The following is a 17,146-nucleotide window of genomic DNA, read 5'->3' on the forward strand; positions in this document are numbered from 1 at the left end:
TTCCTCCTCCGGAAACACCACCCACCTTCAAATCTCCGAGTGAGGTCTTGCTCTATCTCATCAAATCCTGCTGCTCGGACGTTCTTGAAGAAGTCTTTCAAGTAATTCAGAGCATCTTTCGTCCGTGCATGCTCATTGATAAGGAGGGCATCATTAAATATCTGTTTAAAAAGAAAATGGAGTTTCAATGTATTTCTAATGTCCAACACATCTGCTGTACTTAAGTTCAATGAGCTATAACTTGGCATGAAATTAATTTTAAGAATAATTTTTTCTCAAATCTGTTCCAACTTAGTTTTTTAAAATGAACAGTCCCTTATGGTACTTAGTAAAATCTTGCAATCAAATACTGTTTTCAAAAAATCTCAGTTAGCTAGAATCAATACTTAATTAGGATCACTTTCTTGGAAAAGAAAGAGAAAATTACAAGAAAAATGCATGTCAAAGACTAAAAAACAAAAGCAAATCAACTTCCATATCAATCTGCCTCAAAATTCAGACATTCAACTCAATCTCTTTATACATCTAAAGTCATCACTGAATGGGGATTGCACCCGCTTAGAATGATGGCGCTGACCACCTACACCAAATATTAAGTTCATTAAAATTTTATAAATGCATACTGGCTGAGTATATCCTAAAACATCTGTATCTTCCTGTGTGCATGTGGCTCTATCCGAGGTAAGAAAACATGTTTCAGGATAGGGCAACGGGAGTCCCATACTGAACTTGAAGGATGGCTGTCACCAGTCACTTATCTACAGTAATGTTCATCCTCACCCAACTTTTCCTAACCGTGTCAGTCATGGGAATGCTGGAGGCACAGCATAGAGCCTCCCTCTGTCCATCCTATTGCCTCCAGAGTTAAGTTCAGAAAGCAGACAAAGACGATGCTGAATGAGATAATTTTTGGAGTTTGCTTCCTAAGAACCTTCTGAAAGTTCCTAAATGAGCTGTGGGGACAGGATGAAAAGTTGATGTTCCCTCAGCTGCTACAGCACAGCTCCCAGTAGGTGCTACAACTAAAACAGGCTTGACCAGCCGTGGCCGGATAGCTCAGTTGGTTAGAGAATCGTCCCAATATGCCAAGGTTGTGGATTTGTTCCCAGGTCAGGGCACATACAAGAATCAACCAAAGAATGCCTAAGTAAGTGGAACAACAACTCAATGTCTGTCTGTCTGTCTGTCTGTCTCTAATCAATAAGTAAAAAATAAAATAAAATATGCCTTTCCAAAGAAGCAACATACCCGCAGATATGAAGTGTACAAAAACAGCGCTCTACAGATCCTGCTCTCCTTGTCTTTGTCTGGCAGCCCCAGCACCGAGCACTTTTTCTGAACCGTAACGATCCACTGTTCATATTTCTGTGTTCCAAAATTCCTGTTTTGAATCTGAGATAAGTTTTCTGGAAAGAAAAAGGTTTTCATTGTTTCATAGGTCAGTCATTTCAGGTTCTAAGCATGCCTCACCCTCTAATTTTCATCTTATTCTGTACACAGAGTGGTCAGGGGTCAGCAGCCCGGGCTCCGTGCAGGTGCCGGGGCCCCAGTCAGGGAGGAGGGAGACCCAGCCCGGTCCTCCAGCAGCTCAGGCTGTGAGTGCCTCTAGGAACAGTCAGTTCTCCAGGGCTCCCCGGGAAGAGCACAGCCCAATAAAATTCACAGGAAGAGCTCTATTTCTGGGCTAAAACGTTCCTTTTTTTAAATAAAAGGAACAAAGGAGGCTTCCGAGACAAGTGGCCTTGGCACGCTTCTTTCCCAGGCCAACTACAGACGAGGCGGCCAGCAGTAAACGGCATGAATCAACAAGTATTTATTGAACTTGGGGAGGCAAGAAAACAAGCAAGGCTGGGGCAGGCAGGCATATGGGAAATCCCTGTGCGTTCTGCTCCATTATGCTATGAACCTAAAACTGCTCTAAAAAAATAAAGTCTAGTGAAAAAACTAGCTAAGCAATCCAGAAATGAACAGCTGACAGGATTTGGACTGGCGAAAAGGAGGAGGTAGGGTATTAGAGGTGGAGGGAATAAGAAGGTAGAAATTCAAGTCCCCGTACCCTTCTGCCCCTTCCCCAGGTCAGACCATGTCATAATTCTCCTGGATGATATCATGGCCTCCTAACTGGTCTCCCCTTTTCTCCCCCTATTTCCTCCACTCCATTCCTCACTCCGAATTAAGAGGTAGTTTCCAAACTGAAGGTGAGAAACTGCTATCCCACTGCTTCCGACAGGTCCTCGGTGACCCCTCCCTGCCTGCTTCTGATCCTCATCTCTAGACACTCCCCTCCCTGCATCTACAGGACTGACGTGAGTCCCCACACTCTACTCTCCTGGCCTCAGTCCATGCTGTTCCCTCTGCCTGAAACACCCTTATCCCACCACCCACCCACCCCATCCCCTTTATGTTGCTTTATTTTTATTACTTCCTCATTCTGGCTGTATTGTGACACTGGAAATGCCATGAAGGCAGGGGCTGTGTCTCAGGGTCCAGTGTATTCCCATCACCCAGCACCTTGCCAACACTGAATGAAAGAACAAACGAGTGAATGAGCATGTTCAAGGCTAAATAAAAAAATTAAGTCAGGGAAGGAGTGGAAGGTAAAAGTGGAAAGAAGTAGAACCAGGTTGTGCAGGCAGGACTCAGACAGTCAAGGGAGAGACCTGGAGGGCTTTGCCTGTAAGCAAAGGGATTCAAGCAGGACCCTGACGAGGTTAAGACTGGTACTTCAGGAAGACTAGCCAGGCAATGGGGAAGGGAATGGATGGAAAAGAGAGTGAAGGTAGGCAAACCAGCTAGAAGGCTATTAGACTAAGCCCTAAGTCAAGCTGTAAAAGAAAAGGAAAGAGAAGTAGAACAAGTGTGAGAGAAGGTGAGACACCATGAGATATCTTGCAGACATTAGAAATTCAATTATCTCCCAAATTCTCAACTCACCCTGTACCTGCCAAAGCTGCTCCTAGTTCTAGAACCAGTACCACTCACAGGCATATGCACAGGTGCCCAAGCGAGAAGCCTGCAGGGAAAACTCCCTCTCCCTTTCCCCTCTCCCTCCCTCCCACCCAAATCCAGTTAGCCATTAAGTCTGGAGACTTCCTGTTTGCAGTGCTTTGCACAAGCCTCCTCCCTTCACCCAGCCATGTCCACAGCCTCCGGCCCTCTTCCTTCACTGGTATCCTTATCACGTCAAAATCTTCAGTTGCTTCCCACAGCTTTTAGGATACAATTTAAACGCAGCTTGGCCTACCAGGCCTTTCCCCGTCTACCCCCTGCCTCTCCCTTTAGCCTCACTCCTTACTCACATGTTAAAATTACCATGAAAAAATATATAATATATAAAATTATCATGAAATGCTCGCACTTCCTAAAACTCACTGCGCTCTCTCTTCCTTCTGCGCCTAACGACTCCTAGATCTGTCCCAGGAAAGCCTTCCCCGCAGCGCAGTCCAGTTCCATGTGCTCCCGTGGCACCCAGCGTGCGACGCTGCCCGGTCCCATGGAAACTACTCGCATCTGATTCTCACTGTTTCACTGTGAGCTCCCGGAGGTGGGGACTATGTCTTTAATCTTGCTGTCTCCATCTCTACCACAGTACCTGGCACAATAACTCTCTGGTGAATGAATGAGTGGATAAAAAGGAGAAGAACAGAACTTGGTGACTTCATGAGAAAGTCTCAAAAGAAGAAAGATCAAAGGTCACCTCTAGGCTTGAATCTGAGCCATGAGAAAAAATGGTGGTTTCATTCCTATAATAGGAAATCAGGACAGAAAGCTACTTTGGAAGGTCAAAAAAGCAATGCACTGATTTACATGTAATGTATTTCAGGTGTGTGTGTCCTGCATTTACTTTGGATTTACAAAGGGGAAAAAAAGGCAATAGAAAATAAAGGAGGTCTTGGAAGGTTCTTGAATAACCTATAATCAAGAAAGTCAACCTCTGGATAGGGTCTTGACATTGTCTGAACTAAGGAGACTGCAAACAAATACTAGTGAACAGTATGTGGCTATTCCCAAATGGAGAGGTCAGGAAATGAAATTTATCTCACCGAGACTTACGGTACCGAGTTCACCAAAGATGCTCTTTGCCAGATTCTCTGTCTCCCTCATCAGCTCGGAGATGATGCATTTAAATCTGTTGATGGTCCGTGATTTCACCTTCCTGAAAACTAGAGCCATCAAAGGAAAGTTAGTATTTTTCAGGAAGCTTATGTCAGAGTTTAAAGGCGGCATCCCCAAATCCTCTCTACTGTTGTTACTTCCTCTGAGGCCCCAAGCTCACAGGCAACTCACTGAGGTGATCCAACAAACACTCAAAAACCTTGCAACAGATCCCTCCTGCTAACATGTCTGCTGTGCTCTGGGCCTAACCCAACTTCTCACTCCGGCTTTCCTGTTACTCAACACAGAGCCCCTGCTCTGAGGAGGCTGGTGTCCAGCTTGTCTCTGCAAATGCCACACCTTTTAAGCCTGTCTCTGTTCTTGGATCCCTTTCCACGCAACCCTCAGGGCTGTTTGCACTGTTCCTGCCATTCATTATTGCATTGTTTCAGCAGAAATGTATTAATTGCCCGCCATGTGCCATATTCTGGTGACAGACAGTTGAAAAAGAACTCACTCTATGCTCCAGAGCGGTCTGTGCTCTTAGGGGACAGAAAGATACGCAGCCAAATAACCACAGCTGAGTGTGGTAACGTGGTATGCACATGTGTCATGGAGCACAGGGAAAAGAACCCCAAATTCTTCCGAGGGAGGCAGTGGTGTGGGATACGCAGGGGAAGAAGAAAGGAGGAAGCAAATGCAATCATGTACAAAATAGAACATGGACCAAAGTTAGAGAGAAAAGGCATTTGACACATGTCAGGAGCCCACAGGAATGCAATGATTGCGTTTATGGGAGTTGGGAGGAGAGGAAGCTCAGAGGGCAGGGGGGACCAGGTTATGAATAAATATGTACTTGATACGAAAAAGTTCAGATTGTGTATCTTCTCTAAACACCTACAGGCAGCTCCCAGAAAGAAACGTAACTGCCCCCTCCCTGACTATTTCATGTCTGTCTGTTCTGCCTTGTACAGTCATATGCTGTTCAGAGAACAAGGGTGAAATCATGTGTATTTCCTCTCCCCTCTCTCCCTTGCTGAATTAATATAGCATTGGTATCCAATAAACATTTGCTAGTCAATCTTATAAAAATCATATTCTCATCTTTAGAGGTAAGGTATGATGAATTCAGATAATTTCAACCAAAACTATCAGATAAATATTGAAATGATGAATGACCACCCAGTATCCTCCTCAGGCACGGACACCAGGAAGGACTGAGCCAGGTCTTGGCCATTTACATGCTTAGATTTTCTCATCACCTCCCCCTCTCATGGTTCTCTGTATAAGAATTTTATGGAAATGAAGTCAGACTGTTTGCTTCCTACAGGCCATTCCTGCTGTTCATCCATTGCTTGGGTAGAGAGCTCCGTCAAGGAGAGAGGCCAGAAATGTGATTATTTCCCAAGTTTGGGGTTAAATAGTTTCTACCAAACAGAGAAAGTGTAAAAATTTAGTGTCCATTCAAATAGCTCTGAACTAGGAACAGAGAGGATAACAGAGTCTAAAGGGCTTGTTACTGGATCCCACTTACACTTCTGGGGCTTATAAACAATTTCCTCCAGTTCCTCCAAGTTGTCTTTGACTGTTGCCACCACTGATGTGTCAAGCGAAGCGCACAGCTTGCAGATATACTCCGTGGCTTCCGCTGTGTTTTTGGCATCCCCGACGCCAACCGAGGCAGTCAGTCCAATGACCTGTGAAGAGCGCGCCAAGCCGTCAGATGTCCGGGGAGAGCATGGCATTTCCTCAGCCCCTCCTGGAACTCTCTCCTGCTACCGCAGGCTTCCCCCTGACTCCAAATAAAGAGCAGAGGCATTTTTCCCCCTGAAACTCTCTATGACAGTACAAATAGACAGGTCCTCATTGAGCAAAGCACTGAATAAATGCGGAAGTCACAACTCATGAGTTGGAACACAAATCAGCACAGCTATGAAGAGAGGAAAGCCTTTCAAGCAGGACTTCTTTCTTCTTTACCCGGGGGCCCCCCATGATGAGTAGAACATACTGAGAGGAAAAGGGCTGAAGTCGCACACCCTTCCATGTCACACTGGCTGTGTGGCCTTGGACAAGCAGCTCCCTCTCTCTGTAAAGCTAGGCAACAATAGCGATTTAAAACGGTAGCTGTGCGCATTTAGTAAGATAGCATTTGTAAAGAATTTAGGTTAACGGCCACCCAATAAATATTTGTTTCTTCCTCTAATAGCTTCTCAATAAATATTGGTTATTTAGCTACCAATTTTTGTTTCTAGACGAAACGGGTGTAAGAGATGTGATTGCAACTGAATTTCGTCTACGGGCACCATCCTGAATTTCTTCCAACCTGTGTTTCCTAAACAGGTAATTATTAGGGTTAGAGAACTGTACACAAATGGGAGATTACTATGCTACCAATTCACAATTTCCAACTTCATCTGAGCCCCCAATATGACCAGTCAGTTCTTCTATGGATTAGTTCTCTCCCTTCCATTTAAAATCCTCTCTACGCATCTTCCATTCCCATCTTGATTCTTCTCCGCAAATGATCTATCGACCTCTCCTACGTTCAAGAGAAAAGTGGGCTTATATCCAATTTCCCTCCCTTCCCCCTCCCATTTGAGAATTACTCTCTGTGATGACTCCTCTTACCCTCTTCCCTCTGACACCAAAAACAGCAAAAATGGCTTTCCATCTGGTCTCCTGTACTAATCCATCTACTTGCCTACTTATCCCAAACTTCTGGTCTCCCCTGGCATCTTTTAAAAATAAAAAAGTTCTTATTGATTTGAGAGACAGAGGAAGGGAGAGGGGGAGAGGAATATTGATGGGGGAGAAACACTGATCAGCTGCCTCCTGCATGCCTGGGACTGGGGATCAAACCTGCAACCTGGGCATGTGCCCTGACCGGGAATGGAACCAGCAACCTCTCGGCGCATGGGCCACATGCAACCAACTGAGCCACACCGGCCAGGGCTCTCCTGGCACCTCGTTCTATCAATCATTCCCTCTCTCCCATCCTTACTCACCTACTGCTCTTCACTACTTCACACTCTACACTCAGGTGATATTTAAAAGCTTCAAGATCCTTAAGCGCACCATGTTCTTTCATCCCTCTGTGCCTCTGGACACACAGTAGCCTTTCCTGAAAACCACCCAGCTACCTACCCTGTAAACTCTTGTTAGTGTTTGCCTAACCTGACTTCCGTTAGGACTTGCCTTACCTCCATAGCGCACTTAGGGGCTCTTTTACTTCTCTTCTGATTGCACCATGTACTCACCTCCATAGTGTGCCATCATGATACACTAGGACATAATTCTAACATATTTGGCTCCCCAAGTGGATAAATGAACCAATGAATCAAATCTAATCAGTGAGTTATATAATATGGACTTAGAACCTGAGAAGGACATCTTCACTGTGGCCATAAGAGTAAGTCAAGCCTGGCCGGTGTGGCTCAGTTGTTGAGGGTCGACCTATGAACCAAGAGGTCACTGGTTCGATTCCTGGTCAGGGCACATGCCCGGGTTGCAGGCTCAATCGCCAGTAGGGGGTGTGTAGGAGACAGCCAATCAATGATGTTTCTCTCTCATCGATGTTTCTATCTCTGTATCCCTCTCCCTTCCTCTCTCTCTAAAAGTCAATAGAAACACACACACACACACACACACACACATATATATTTTTAAAGTAAGTCAAGCCTGGTATATGTAGCTCAGTGGTTGAGCGTCCATCTATGAACCAGGAGGTCCCAGTTCAATTCCTAGTCAGGGCACATGCCTGGGTTGCATGCTCAATCCCCATTGTGGGGCGTGCAGGAGGCAGTTGATCCAGGATTCTCTCTCATCCCTCATGTTTCTATCTCTCTCGCCCTCTCCCTTCCTCTCTGAAATCAATAAAAATATACATTTTTTAAAAAGAGTAAGTCAATATGATTTAGGAAGGTGAGAGCTCTGCCGAGGAATCCATGACTTTGCAGATACCTGGGGCAGTGGGTCTGAAGATCCTCCAAGTTTCTGATCTAGATAATGAAACATGATCACATTGTAAGGATGGCGTTTGCTGGTGTTGTGGCATTCATCAAATATCATCAAAGTAAAGACAGAGAGTGATGGAATAGTCCCATTTTTAAGACTGTTCACAAGAATCTGTGGAGTTAAAATGATGATGTCATTGTTCTCAACAATCTGTTCCACTGAGATATTCTCAACTGTGGCTCCAGAAACGCCGGCAATTTTGTACCTGGAAATGACAGAAACTGCCTATTACCAACCACGGTGTGAGTGAGAAACCACAAAGATATGAAACACTAGATCAGAACATTAATTAACTGTGTTCTCCCTGAGTCAAAAAGGAGACAAGTGCTTAGCACCGTCTTCCACATAGGAAGTGATCAATAAATGCAAGCTAGTTAAAATGGCTAGGAGTATATATTAAGCCACTAAGAAGTAAGTATTTAAAGCAGCGGTTCTCAACCTGTGGATCTCGACTCCTTTGGGGGTCGAGTGACCCTTTCACAGGGGTCGCCTAAGACATCCTGCATATCAGATATTTACATTATGATTCATAACAGTAGCAAAATTACAGTTATGAAGTAGCAATGAAAATAATTTTATGGTTGGGGGTCACCACATGAGGAACTGTATTAAAGGGTCACGGAATTAGGAAGGTTGAGAACCACTAACTTAAAGAGTCATAGTAAGTAAATCATAAAATGATTAAAAAGTTAAATGTGCCAGTTAAATGTAAAATGTATCTCTTAAGTCATTTACTTAGGATTTCAGGTATAGCTAACAAAACAGATTTGAATCCTGAAGGAATTACATCTAGATTTTATAAAAGCTGAAACTACTATGAATTTTTTGAATCATGGTTTTCCAAAACCAAAACAAAGCAGAAAGCACCCCAGTTACATAAAGCTAGAGAAAAACAAGTTGGAACAACTGTTATACTTACCCATGTCTTTCAAAATATTTTAAGAAGACGTTTTTCTGCTGTTCATACACTGGGAGTTGATTAGCAAAAAACACAACCTTCCCCTTTCGTCCTTGTGGAAATTTCTGAAGATGATGTTCACATATGAGAAGTGCAACAAAGGTTTTCCCACAACCTTTTAACATAAAGAAAAAGAAAAGGTCACTAATATCATATGAAAATATTTCTGTGGAATGGTAATTATTTTTGGCTCTCCTAAAACCACTGGATGGACTAGTAAACCGGAAATGTGAATGGGTAAACAATGGTAGAATTTACACCAGGACTAACATATATTACCCTACTTCCTAGGTAATATGAACTCAAACAGTCAGGGCCTGAAGCAAGCGAAAAGATGGCATTCTTCTTTCCCCTCGGGTTCTTTAAAATACCTTGAGACTATATTAATAACGTGGTTTTCTCAAAAGACAAATGGAACAAGGAAAAAACTAAAACTTGCCCATTTCATCCGAGTATTCAGTAAAAGGAAAAAAAGGGAAGCAGAGAAACAAACCATCTAAGTTCTGGCAATCAGCTTACCAGTAGGAGCACATATTACTGTGTTTTTTCCTTGTAAAGCAGGACCAGCGAGCTCTAGTTGGTAATTTCTTGGCTTCATTGGGCTCGGAGTATGAGACGCTTCTGAAACACAGAAGGAACAAAATTACCAAGGAGTTGCTGCCGGAGGGATCAAGGCAATAGCTATCTATTGTCAGACAGAGAGGAAGCCGACTCCTGTAAGAAGGGCCTCAAGTCTGAAAGTTTACAATCCTCGTTTTTAACATTCCAGCTTCTCCACTGGTTTGAAGTGGAGAATTCCCCCTCAAGGACAAAGTAGTGACGGCAAAAAGGGAAGAAAAAATAAAATAACAAATGGCTTAATTCAGGGCAACACAGATAGATGCCCACCGGTTAAAGGAAATGCTACATGGAACAAAACAGCAAGAAATCTTTGAAAAACACCAAACTGTAAATCTTGAATTCTCAAAGCAATCTCTTATTGAAGAGCAGCCATGCTTTGTAATTCTGAAGGCTCTCACGTGCTATTTTCTCTCAAAAGTGAAGGGGAAACTAAGACATTTGGGGGACTAGCGATCTGAATCGGTGCCAGTAACCTGCATTCTGACGCACACTCCTGCGTGCCGATAAACTCCATTCTATCTGTGATGCCTGTCCTGCCTTGCAGAGCCTGTTTCCCGGAATACTCCCATTTTACGGAGGTCATACACCATGAACCATATACAACCCCCTGAGGGGTTTGGCAGCGCTAGCACCAGACAGGCCTCTAAATGTCATCTCACTTCCCCCATCCCAACTCACAGGGGACTGCAGAGCCAGTGAAAAGTCCAGAAGCCTGATCTATATTTGGGGGACAAAGAAACTAAAGGGTATAAAGGGAAAGCTTCGTCCATATTCATCACTCAGGATTTGGAGACTGGCTCCCCTGAGTCACGGCACTTGTGCATCTGGAAATAAAGGCTATTTTTCTGAATATCCTCTGAGGGCCCAGCTGATTAATTCTCCCGCATGAATCTGGTGAGTTTGCTGGGAAAATACCAGTGATGCTGCCTACTTAGGGCAGTGGTCGGCAAACTCATTAGTCCACAGAGCCAAATATCAACAGTACAACGATTGAAATTTCTTTTGAGAGCCAAATTTTTTAAACTTAAACTTCTTCTAACGCCACTTCTTCAAAATAGACTCGCCCAGGCCGTGGTATTTTGCGGAAGAGCCACACTCAAGGGGCCAAAGAGCCGCATGTGGCTCGCGAGCCGCGGTTTGCTGACCACTGACTTAGGACACCGCTGGTAAAGGCCGATGGCTGGTCCATTTGCCCGGCACCCCCTTGAAGATGGGAAAGGCATGCCTCCAGTGATTTACTGGATTCCAGTCCTCATCGGGCCTGGACGACCGGGATCCCCGCTCGCGCCCCAGTGGTCTCCAAGCAGGACAGAAAAGCCCTTCTGGAACCAGACGTCTGACTGGTGAGTTTTCCCCCGGGGGACCAGTCCAAGTTCAGGCCTCTCTTTTGGGACAGAAGTGGCTGATCACCACTTAGGCGAAATATTTGCCTCAGTTCAGGGACTTTCCGTGAGTGGAAGTCAAAGCTCAGACTGACTGGTATGTGAATGTGAATATAAGAGTCGGTGTGAAGCAAAAGTTACCTTGAGTTTGTCCCGTGTCTCGGTTAACTGCGAGGTATTACAGGGTTTAACTGCAAATATGGGAAGCAGTTCCTCCAAACCCACTGTTTTAGAATGTATGTGAAAGAATTTTAAGAAAGGTTTTACTGGGGACTATGGGGTGAACTTAATTCACTGGAAGTTAAGAAAGATGTGTGAAATAGACTGGCCATCTTTTGGGTCAGGATGGCCAGAGGAGGGCACATTGGATATCCCCGCAATCAGGAATGTTTACAGTTATAACGGGAGTTTTGTTGTTGTTTTTTAATATATATTTTTATTAATTTCAGAGAGGAAGGGATAGGGAGATAGAAACATCAATGATGAGAAAGAAGCATTGATTGGCTGCCTCCTGCACACCCCCCACTAAGAACTAAGCCCACAACCTGGGCATGTACCCTGACCAGAATCAAACTGTGACCTCTTGGTTCATAGGTCAACGCTCAACCACTGAGCCATGCCAGTGGGCAAGAACCAAAAGTTTTAAAAAACAATCAGAGGCTTTATATCACTAATAGATAAGCAAATGGAAATATGTCAAGAGCCACAAATACCTTGAAAATCATCTATTGAGTCCAAACTATCCATTTGAAAGAAAAGGAGACTTTCTAAAAGGTTAGGAGCCTAACCAGTGATCACGGACAACAGGGGGGTTGGGGCATGCGTGGGGAGGGGTTTGGGATGGGAATGGGGGGGGGGGTGATGACAAATATGTGATACCTTAATCAATAAAGTAATTTAAAAAAATAAAAATAAAAATCAACCTAACAAATTCAAAAAATAAAATAAAAGGTTAGGAGAGTTCGCTAAGGACCTTTCACATGTCAGAAAAGTTGAAAGCAACTTACATTCATTGATTTTATTTTGGAATGACCAAAAACTTGAATCATTCAGTTGCAGAAGTAATCTATAAATTTGCTTCTCATGGTGTTATCCCCAAATCACACCTTTCTTCTAACACTACTCATGTATATCATCATTTTCCCCGACGCCCTTTGTTAAATAACTTTTTACTATGGCTGATTATGCAACTTTCTGGTCTTATGAAAATAATAAGATGGGCCTTCTACGGCCACAGGTAACTCATACCGGGCCTTTGTATGAATCAGAAAAAGCTCTCTGCTCAGAGGACATAGCCCCCTCAACACACTGTTTGACAAACAGCACAAACTGGATCTCAATCCCCTCAACCCTCAGCCGCGTACACATGGATAGTGCACAAACTTCATCAACTTACACTGCAGCCCTGGAATCTTAGAAGGAAAGGGAGCAAATGACTCTCCAATAGTAGAAATATTTCGTTAGAAAGCAGGGCTGATGTTTTAAATCCTGTCTGTGAAAGCAGGAGCTCATGGGCATTAAGTTTTTGGGAGGATTATTTGCATTTTCAATGTAGAGATGCCTGTATTTCCTTAGTGATAAAAGAAGACCAAAAAAAAAAAAAAAAAGAAGATAGAAGAGGAAGAAGTTGACAATTGATTTCCTAACCATAGAAAAAAGTATTTCTTGTCATGTAAATTCTCTTTTCTTTATAACTTTCCCTTAAAAAACTTTTCAGCCGAAACCGGTTTGGCTCGGTGGACAGAGCGTCGGTCTGCGGACTAAAGGGTCCCAGGTTTGATTCCGGTCAAGGGCATGTACATTGGTTGCGGGCACATCCCCAGTGGGGGGTGTGCAGGAGGCAGCTGGTCAATGTTTCTCTCTCATCGATGTTTCTAGCTCTCTATCCCTCTCCCTTCCTCTCTATAAAAAATCAATAAAATATATTTTTAAAAAAACTTTCCATAAGGCTGTGACTTTCGGTACTGAAAACGTGTCCCCACACAAAATACTTGAAGAGCAACACATGGAAAAGAAAAAACAGTGCTGGGTACCTGAAGGTGGACATGAATTCTGACTAAGATTCTGGCATTCTGGTTCTTCCTTGTAGAAAATCTGTACGTCCGAAGTTTCCACCTCCTCATCCTCAAGCTCTTTCGTGTCCTCTTTTGCGCCTTTATGAGACCAAAGAGCATCTTAGAATCCTTACATAAACCGATTCCAGTCTTGATTGTGAAAGCCTCACAATGAGGTCATAATACTAAAATTGTAAACTCCCATTAAGATTTCTCACAAACACTCCTGTCATCTTTAAAACAATTAAAAGAATCTTTTCGAGTTTGCTATCTCAATTTGGAGTCTGAACTCTGATGTCATTTCGGACTTTATTATTCAAAGTGTAGGACATAGACCAGCAATTTCAGGAACTTGTTAGAAATGCAGACTCCTGAACCCCTATTGCATCAGAATCTGCATTTGAACAAGATCCCCGGGTGGTTCATATGCACACTAAGGAAGATATTCATGTCTTCCTTTCCTGACCTCCCCAAGCAATCAGATGTGTATTTACACAATTTCTGGAACAAGCTGTGATCTAAAGAAGCCAGAAAAAGCTAAGAGGGTTTACCAAACTCAGCCTTTAAAACGATGCTTTGAGGTTAGCTTCAGGAAACCAGATGATGACTCAGATACTTAATCACAATAGATTCTTTTTTTCAATCCTGCTCTGGTTCAGTTCCAGATGGCCTGCCTCCCCCAAATCCTTTGGGCCTGATGGGATATCTGGATGAGGACGGTTTGCCCTGGTCCATATTTTGGGGTTATATACACCCAAACTATTTCTGTAGGCAAGTAGCCGCTTGCCTTCCAGAATTCAATTTCATGCTGGTCTCTCATTAGAGATGTAGCGATGGGTATCAGAGGGGAAAAATGCCTCTGACAGCGAGTGAAAAACAGGTAGGAATGAAGGAAGCCCTAAGGAGAACTATGAGGAAGGCAGAGCATGTTTTCAAACCCTCCCAGCCCCCCTTCAGAACTGTTCCTTCAAAATCCTACCTTTCTCTATAATCCACAGTTCACTAAAATTGCTCTCTTCTTTCTCCAAAGCAAGTTTCAAATATTTGGGCCAGTTCTCCTTGTCTGATCTGAGAAGGCATTCAACCATTTTCTCTGCACCTGCCATCGGCCCCTTGTTGGAACAAACCTGAGCAAGACAACTGCAGTTGACTGATCAATTATTTCAAAGTTTTCCTTTTATGAGTTTTTACTGAAGAAATACCAATTCAAGTGCTATCTCATTTAAAATCATTGTTTGGTTCAATAGATCTTACTCATGAACATTTTTGCCCCATCCCACACAATTTAAAAAAAAACCCTTCCTTTGTCCTTGTCCTGTTCATATTGTATCACTATGTCAAGCCAAGTATTCTCACCTCCTCTGAGATCTTATATTCAATCATCATCAGCAACATCAGGAAAACAACCCACATAATAGCCATTCAAAACATGGGTATATTGGCATAAAGAGATATTTTAAAAGACATAACCAAATATTAACAAGTGGGTTTTTCAAGGTAGTGAGACTTACATGACTTTTATTAATCGTAATCATAATAACTAAAATTTATTGAGCATTTATTATTATGCGCCAGGCATATGTAAGCACTTTACATATATTATCTAATTTAATATTTATAAAAATATAGTAATAAGATGCTATTATTATTTCCATTTTATACATGAATAAACAGAGGCTTAGAGAAACTAACTTGCCTAAGATCATATCACTAGTAAGTGGTTGAGCTAGGATTCTAACAAAGTTTATTTGTGTCCAGAGCCTGAATACTTAACCACTAAATTATATGGCTTTTTTTAATTTGCTAAACTGGTTGATTTTATTTAAATTTGCATAAAACATTATTCAGAAAGCAATAAAAATCTTTTTAACTGAAAATAGGACAAACCTGAAAAAAATTTGTGACATAAAAATTAATTCACAATTAAAAGTACTATGTCTCAGATTTGAAGACTTTTGTGGATTGCAGGATCTTTCTTAGGTCTAAAGCATTATAGAAAACAGAAAACATTTTCCATGTTCAAATTATTTCCCCCAAATTCAGAATTTTATTTTAATTAAATTACCTGTCTAATTTCTTCACATTCCTGATTAATTAAACATTCAGATATTTCTGGAAGGATATCATTTGGATTAATTCTGGTTTTAAATTCTGGTTGCAAACGCCTTAAAAGCAATCTATGCTCCTCCAACTTTTCTATTTTGTGGAAATCCCAATTTTCAATGGCTTCATAAAGTCCAGAATAACCTGAGAGAGAGAAAGAGAGAGAGAGAGAGAGAGAGAGAATTGGGGGCTTTTATGAGACCAACTAAAAAATACTTTGACATTATTTAATATCAAGGAATCATGTCTGAATGAATAGTGAGAGAACTCAAAAATATCTAAGTCTCCTTAGTTATTAATGATCTTTCAAAAAGAAAACTACATATTCATTTTAGGTACCCAACATTTTAGATCTTCTAACAATATTTATCATATCTTGGGAGAAAATACAAAGGATAAATGTGAAGTTTTACACTCGATCTTAGTATAAAATATCCTCCTACCCTGAATTTGATGTATCAATCCCTTAATTTTTTTGAGTAGTTGCATGACATACCTTTGATTCTCTAACCCAGTGGTCGGCAAACTCATTAGTCAACAGAGCCAAATATCAACAGTACAATGATTGACATTTCTTTTGAGAGCCAAGTTTTTTAAACTTAAACTATATAGGTAGGTACATTGTTATTAACTTAATTAGGGTACTCCTAAGCTGGCCTTTGCTAAAAACTCAAGGGGCCAAAGAGCCGCATGTGGCTTGCGAGCTGCAGTTTGCCGACCACTGCTCTAAACAATATATGTTTTGTTTAGAACTTTATAATTATATTCTACTAAATGGAATTTTCTCTGATTTTTAAAACAGTTTAATATTACATTTCTAAGCTTCACCTGTGTTGTTGTCTGTAGCTTTGCTCATACCTTTTGTTGAAGTATAATCAACCATAGTGTGAATATTTTAAAATTTATTTATCCATTCTCCTCTTTTCGAGGTTGCTTCTAGTTTTGTTTGCTTGCTTGCTTTTGTTAATACGAACAATTATACTATGAGCATTCATGTTTGAATTCGGGAATATATGTATAAGAAATTTTTTAGGGTACATACCTAAGAGTAAAACTGCTCAATAGGATACATGGGAGTTGAACTATGCCAAACTGTTTTTTCAAAATAGTTTTATCAAGTTACACTCTGTAGGGTGATTTTTTTTTTAATTTAAATATGTTTTTATTGATTTTAGAGAGAGGAAGGGACAGGCAGAGAGTGAGAAACATCCATTGGCTGCCTCCTGCACGCCCCCTATTGGTGACTGAGCCCGCAACCCAGGCATGTGCCTTGACCAGAAATCAAACTGGCAAGCTTTTGGTGCATGGAACAACGCACAACCAACTGAGCCACACCGGCCAGGGTTGTAGGGTGATAGCTAAGATTACCTGTTATTAAATGTCCTCTTCTAGCCTTAACACTGTTGGACTTCTTCAGTTTGGCTATCTACTAGTTATAAAATGTCACCTCGTTATGTTTCTAATTTACAATAAGTATTAATTAATTACTTATTTTATAATAAATAATTAATTATTTTTAGAGAGAGAGGAAGGGAGGATAAAGAGAGAAACATCCATGTGAGACAGAAACATCGATTGGTTGCCTCCCATACACACCCCAACCGGGGATGCAACCATGGGCTTGTGCCCTGACCAGGAATTGAATCCACAACCCTTCAGTGCATAGGACATTACAACCAACTGAGCCACACTGGCCAGGGCTGAAGTTTTCTTTCTTTTCCTAATTGATTTTAAAGCCTTTTAAAAAATATTCTATATATTAATTCTTTGGTCATAATGTATTTTGCAGGTTATCTTCTCCCAATCTGCTTTTTTCACTTTCTTTCTTTTTTATTTTAATATATTTTATTGATTTTTTACAGAGAGGAAGGGAGAGGGATAGAGAGCCAGAAACATTGATGAGAGAGAAACATCGATCA

At 41.9% G+C, this 17,146-nt stretch overlaps 1 protein-coding gene across 3 annotated transcripts in view; it reads right to left on the reverse strand.

The window, feature by feature from the left end:
* RIGI (RNA sensor RIG-I) overlaps positions 1 to 17,146 on the reverse strand; it is a 59,911-nt gene that overhangs the window by 20,019 nt on the left and 22,746 nt on the right. For all 3 annotated transcript variants that reach the window (XM_054727527.1, XM_054727528.1, XM_008142005.3), the window contains exons 3-12: positions 15,190 to 15,371; positions 14,104 to 14,251; positions 13,104 to 13,223; positions 9,587 to 9,688; positions 9,029 to 9,182; positions 8,056 to 8,314; positions 5,630 to 5,792; positions 4,044 to 4,163; positions 1,249 to 1,406; positions 26 to 161 (exon numbers count right to left, since the gene is read on the reverse strand). In XM_054727527.1, the coding sequence (XP_054583502.1) occupies positions 26 to 161; positions 1,249 to 1,406; positions 4,044 to 4,163; positions 5,630 to 5,792; positions 8,056 to 8,314; positions 9,029 to 9,182; positions 9,587 to 9,688; positions 13,104 to 13,223; positions 14,104 to 14,251; positions 15,190 to 15,371 (1,542 nt within the window). The remainder of the gene's footprint in view (positions 1 to 25; positions 162 to 1,248; positions 1,407 to 4,043; positions 4,164 to 5,629; positions 5,793 to 8,055; positions 8,315 to 9,028; positions 9,183 to 9,586; positions 9,689 to 13,103; positions 13,224 to 14,103; positions 14,252 to 15,189; positions 15,372 to 17,146) is intronic.

Source organism: Eptesicus fuscus, chromosome 15, assembly GCF_027574615.1.
Source record: "Eptesicus fuscus isolate TK198812 chromosome 15, DD_ASM_mEF_20220401, whole genome shotgun sequence".
Classification (NCBI taxonomy): Eukaryota; Metazoa; Chordata; class Mammalia; order Chiroptera; family Vespertilionidae; genus Eptesicus; species Eptesicus fuscus.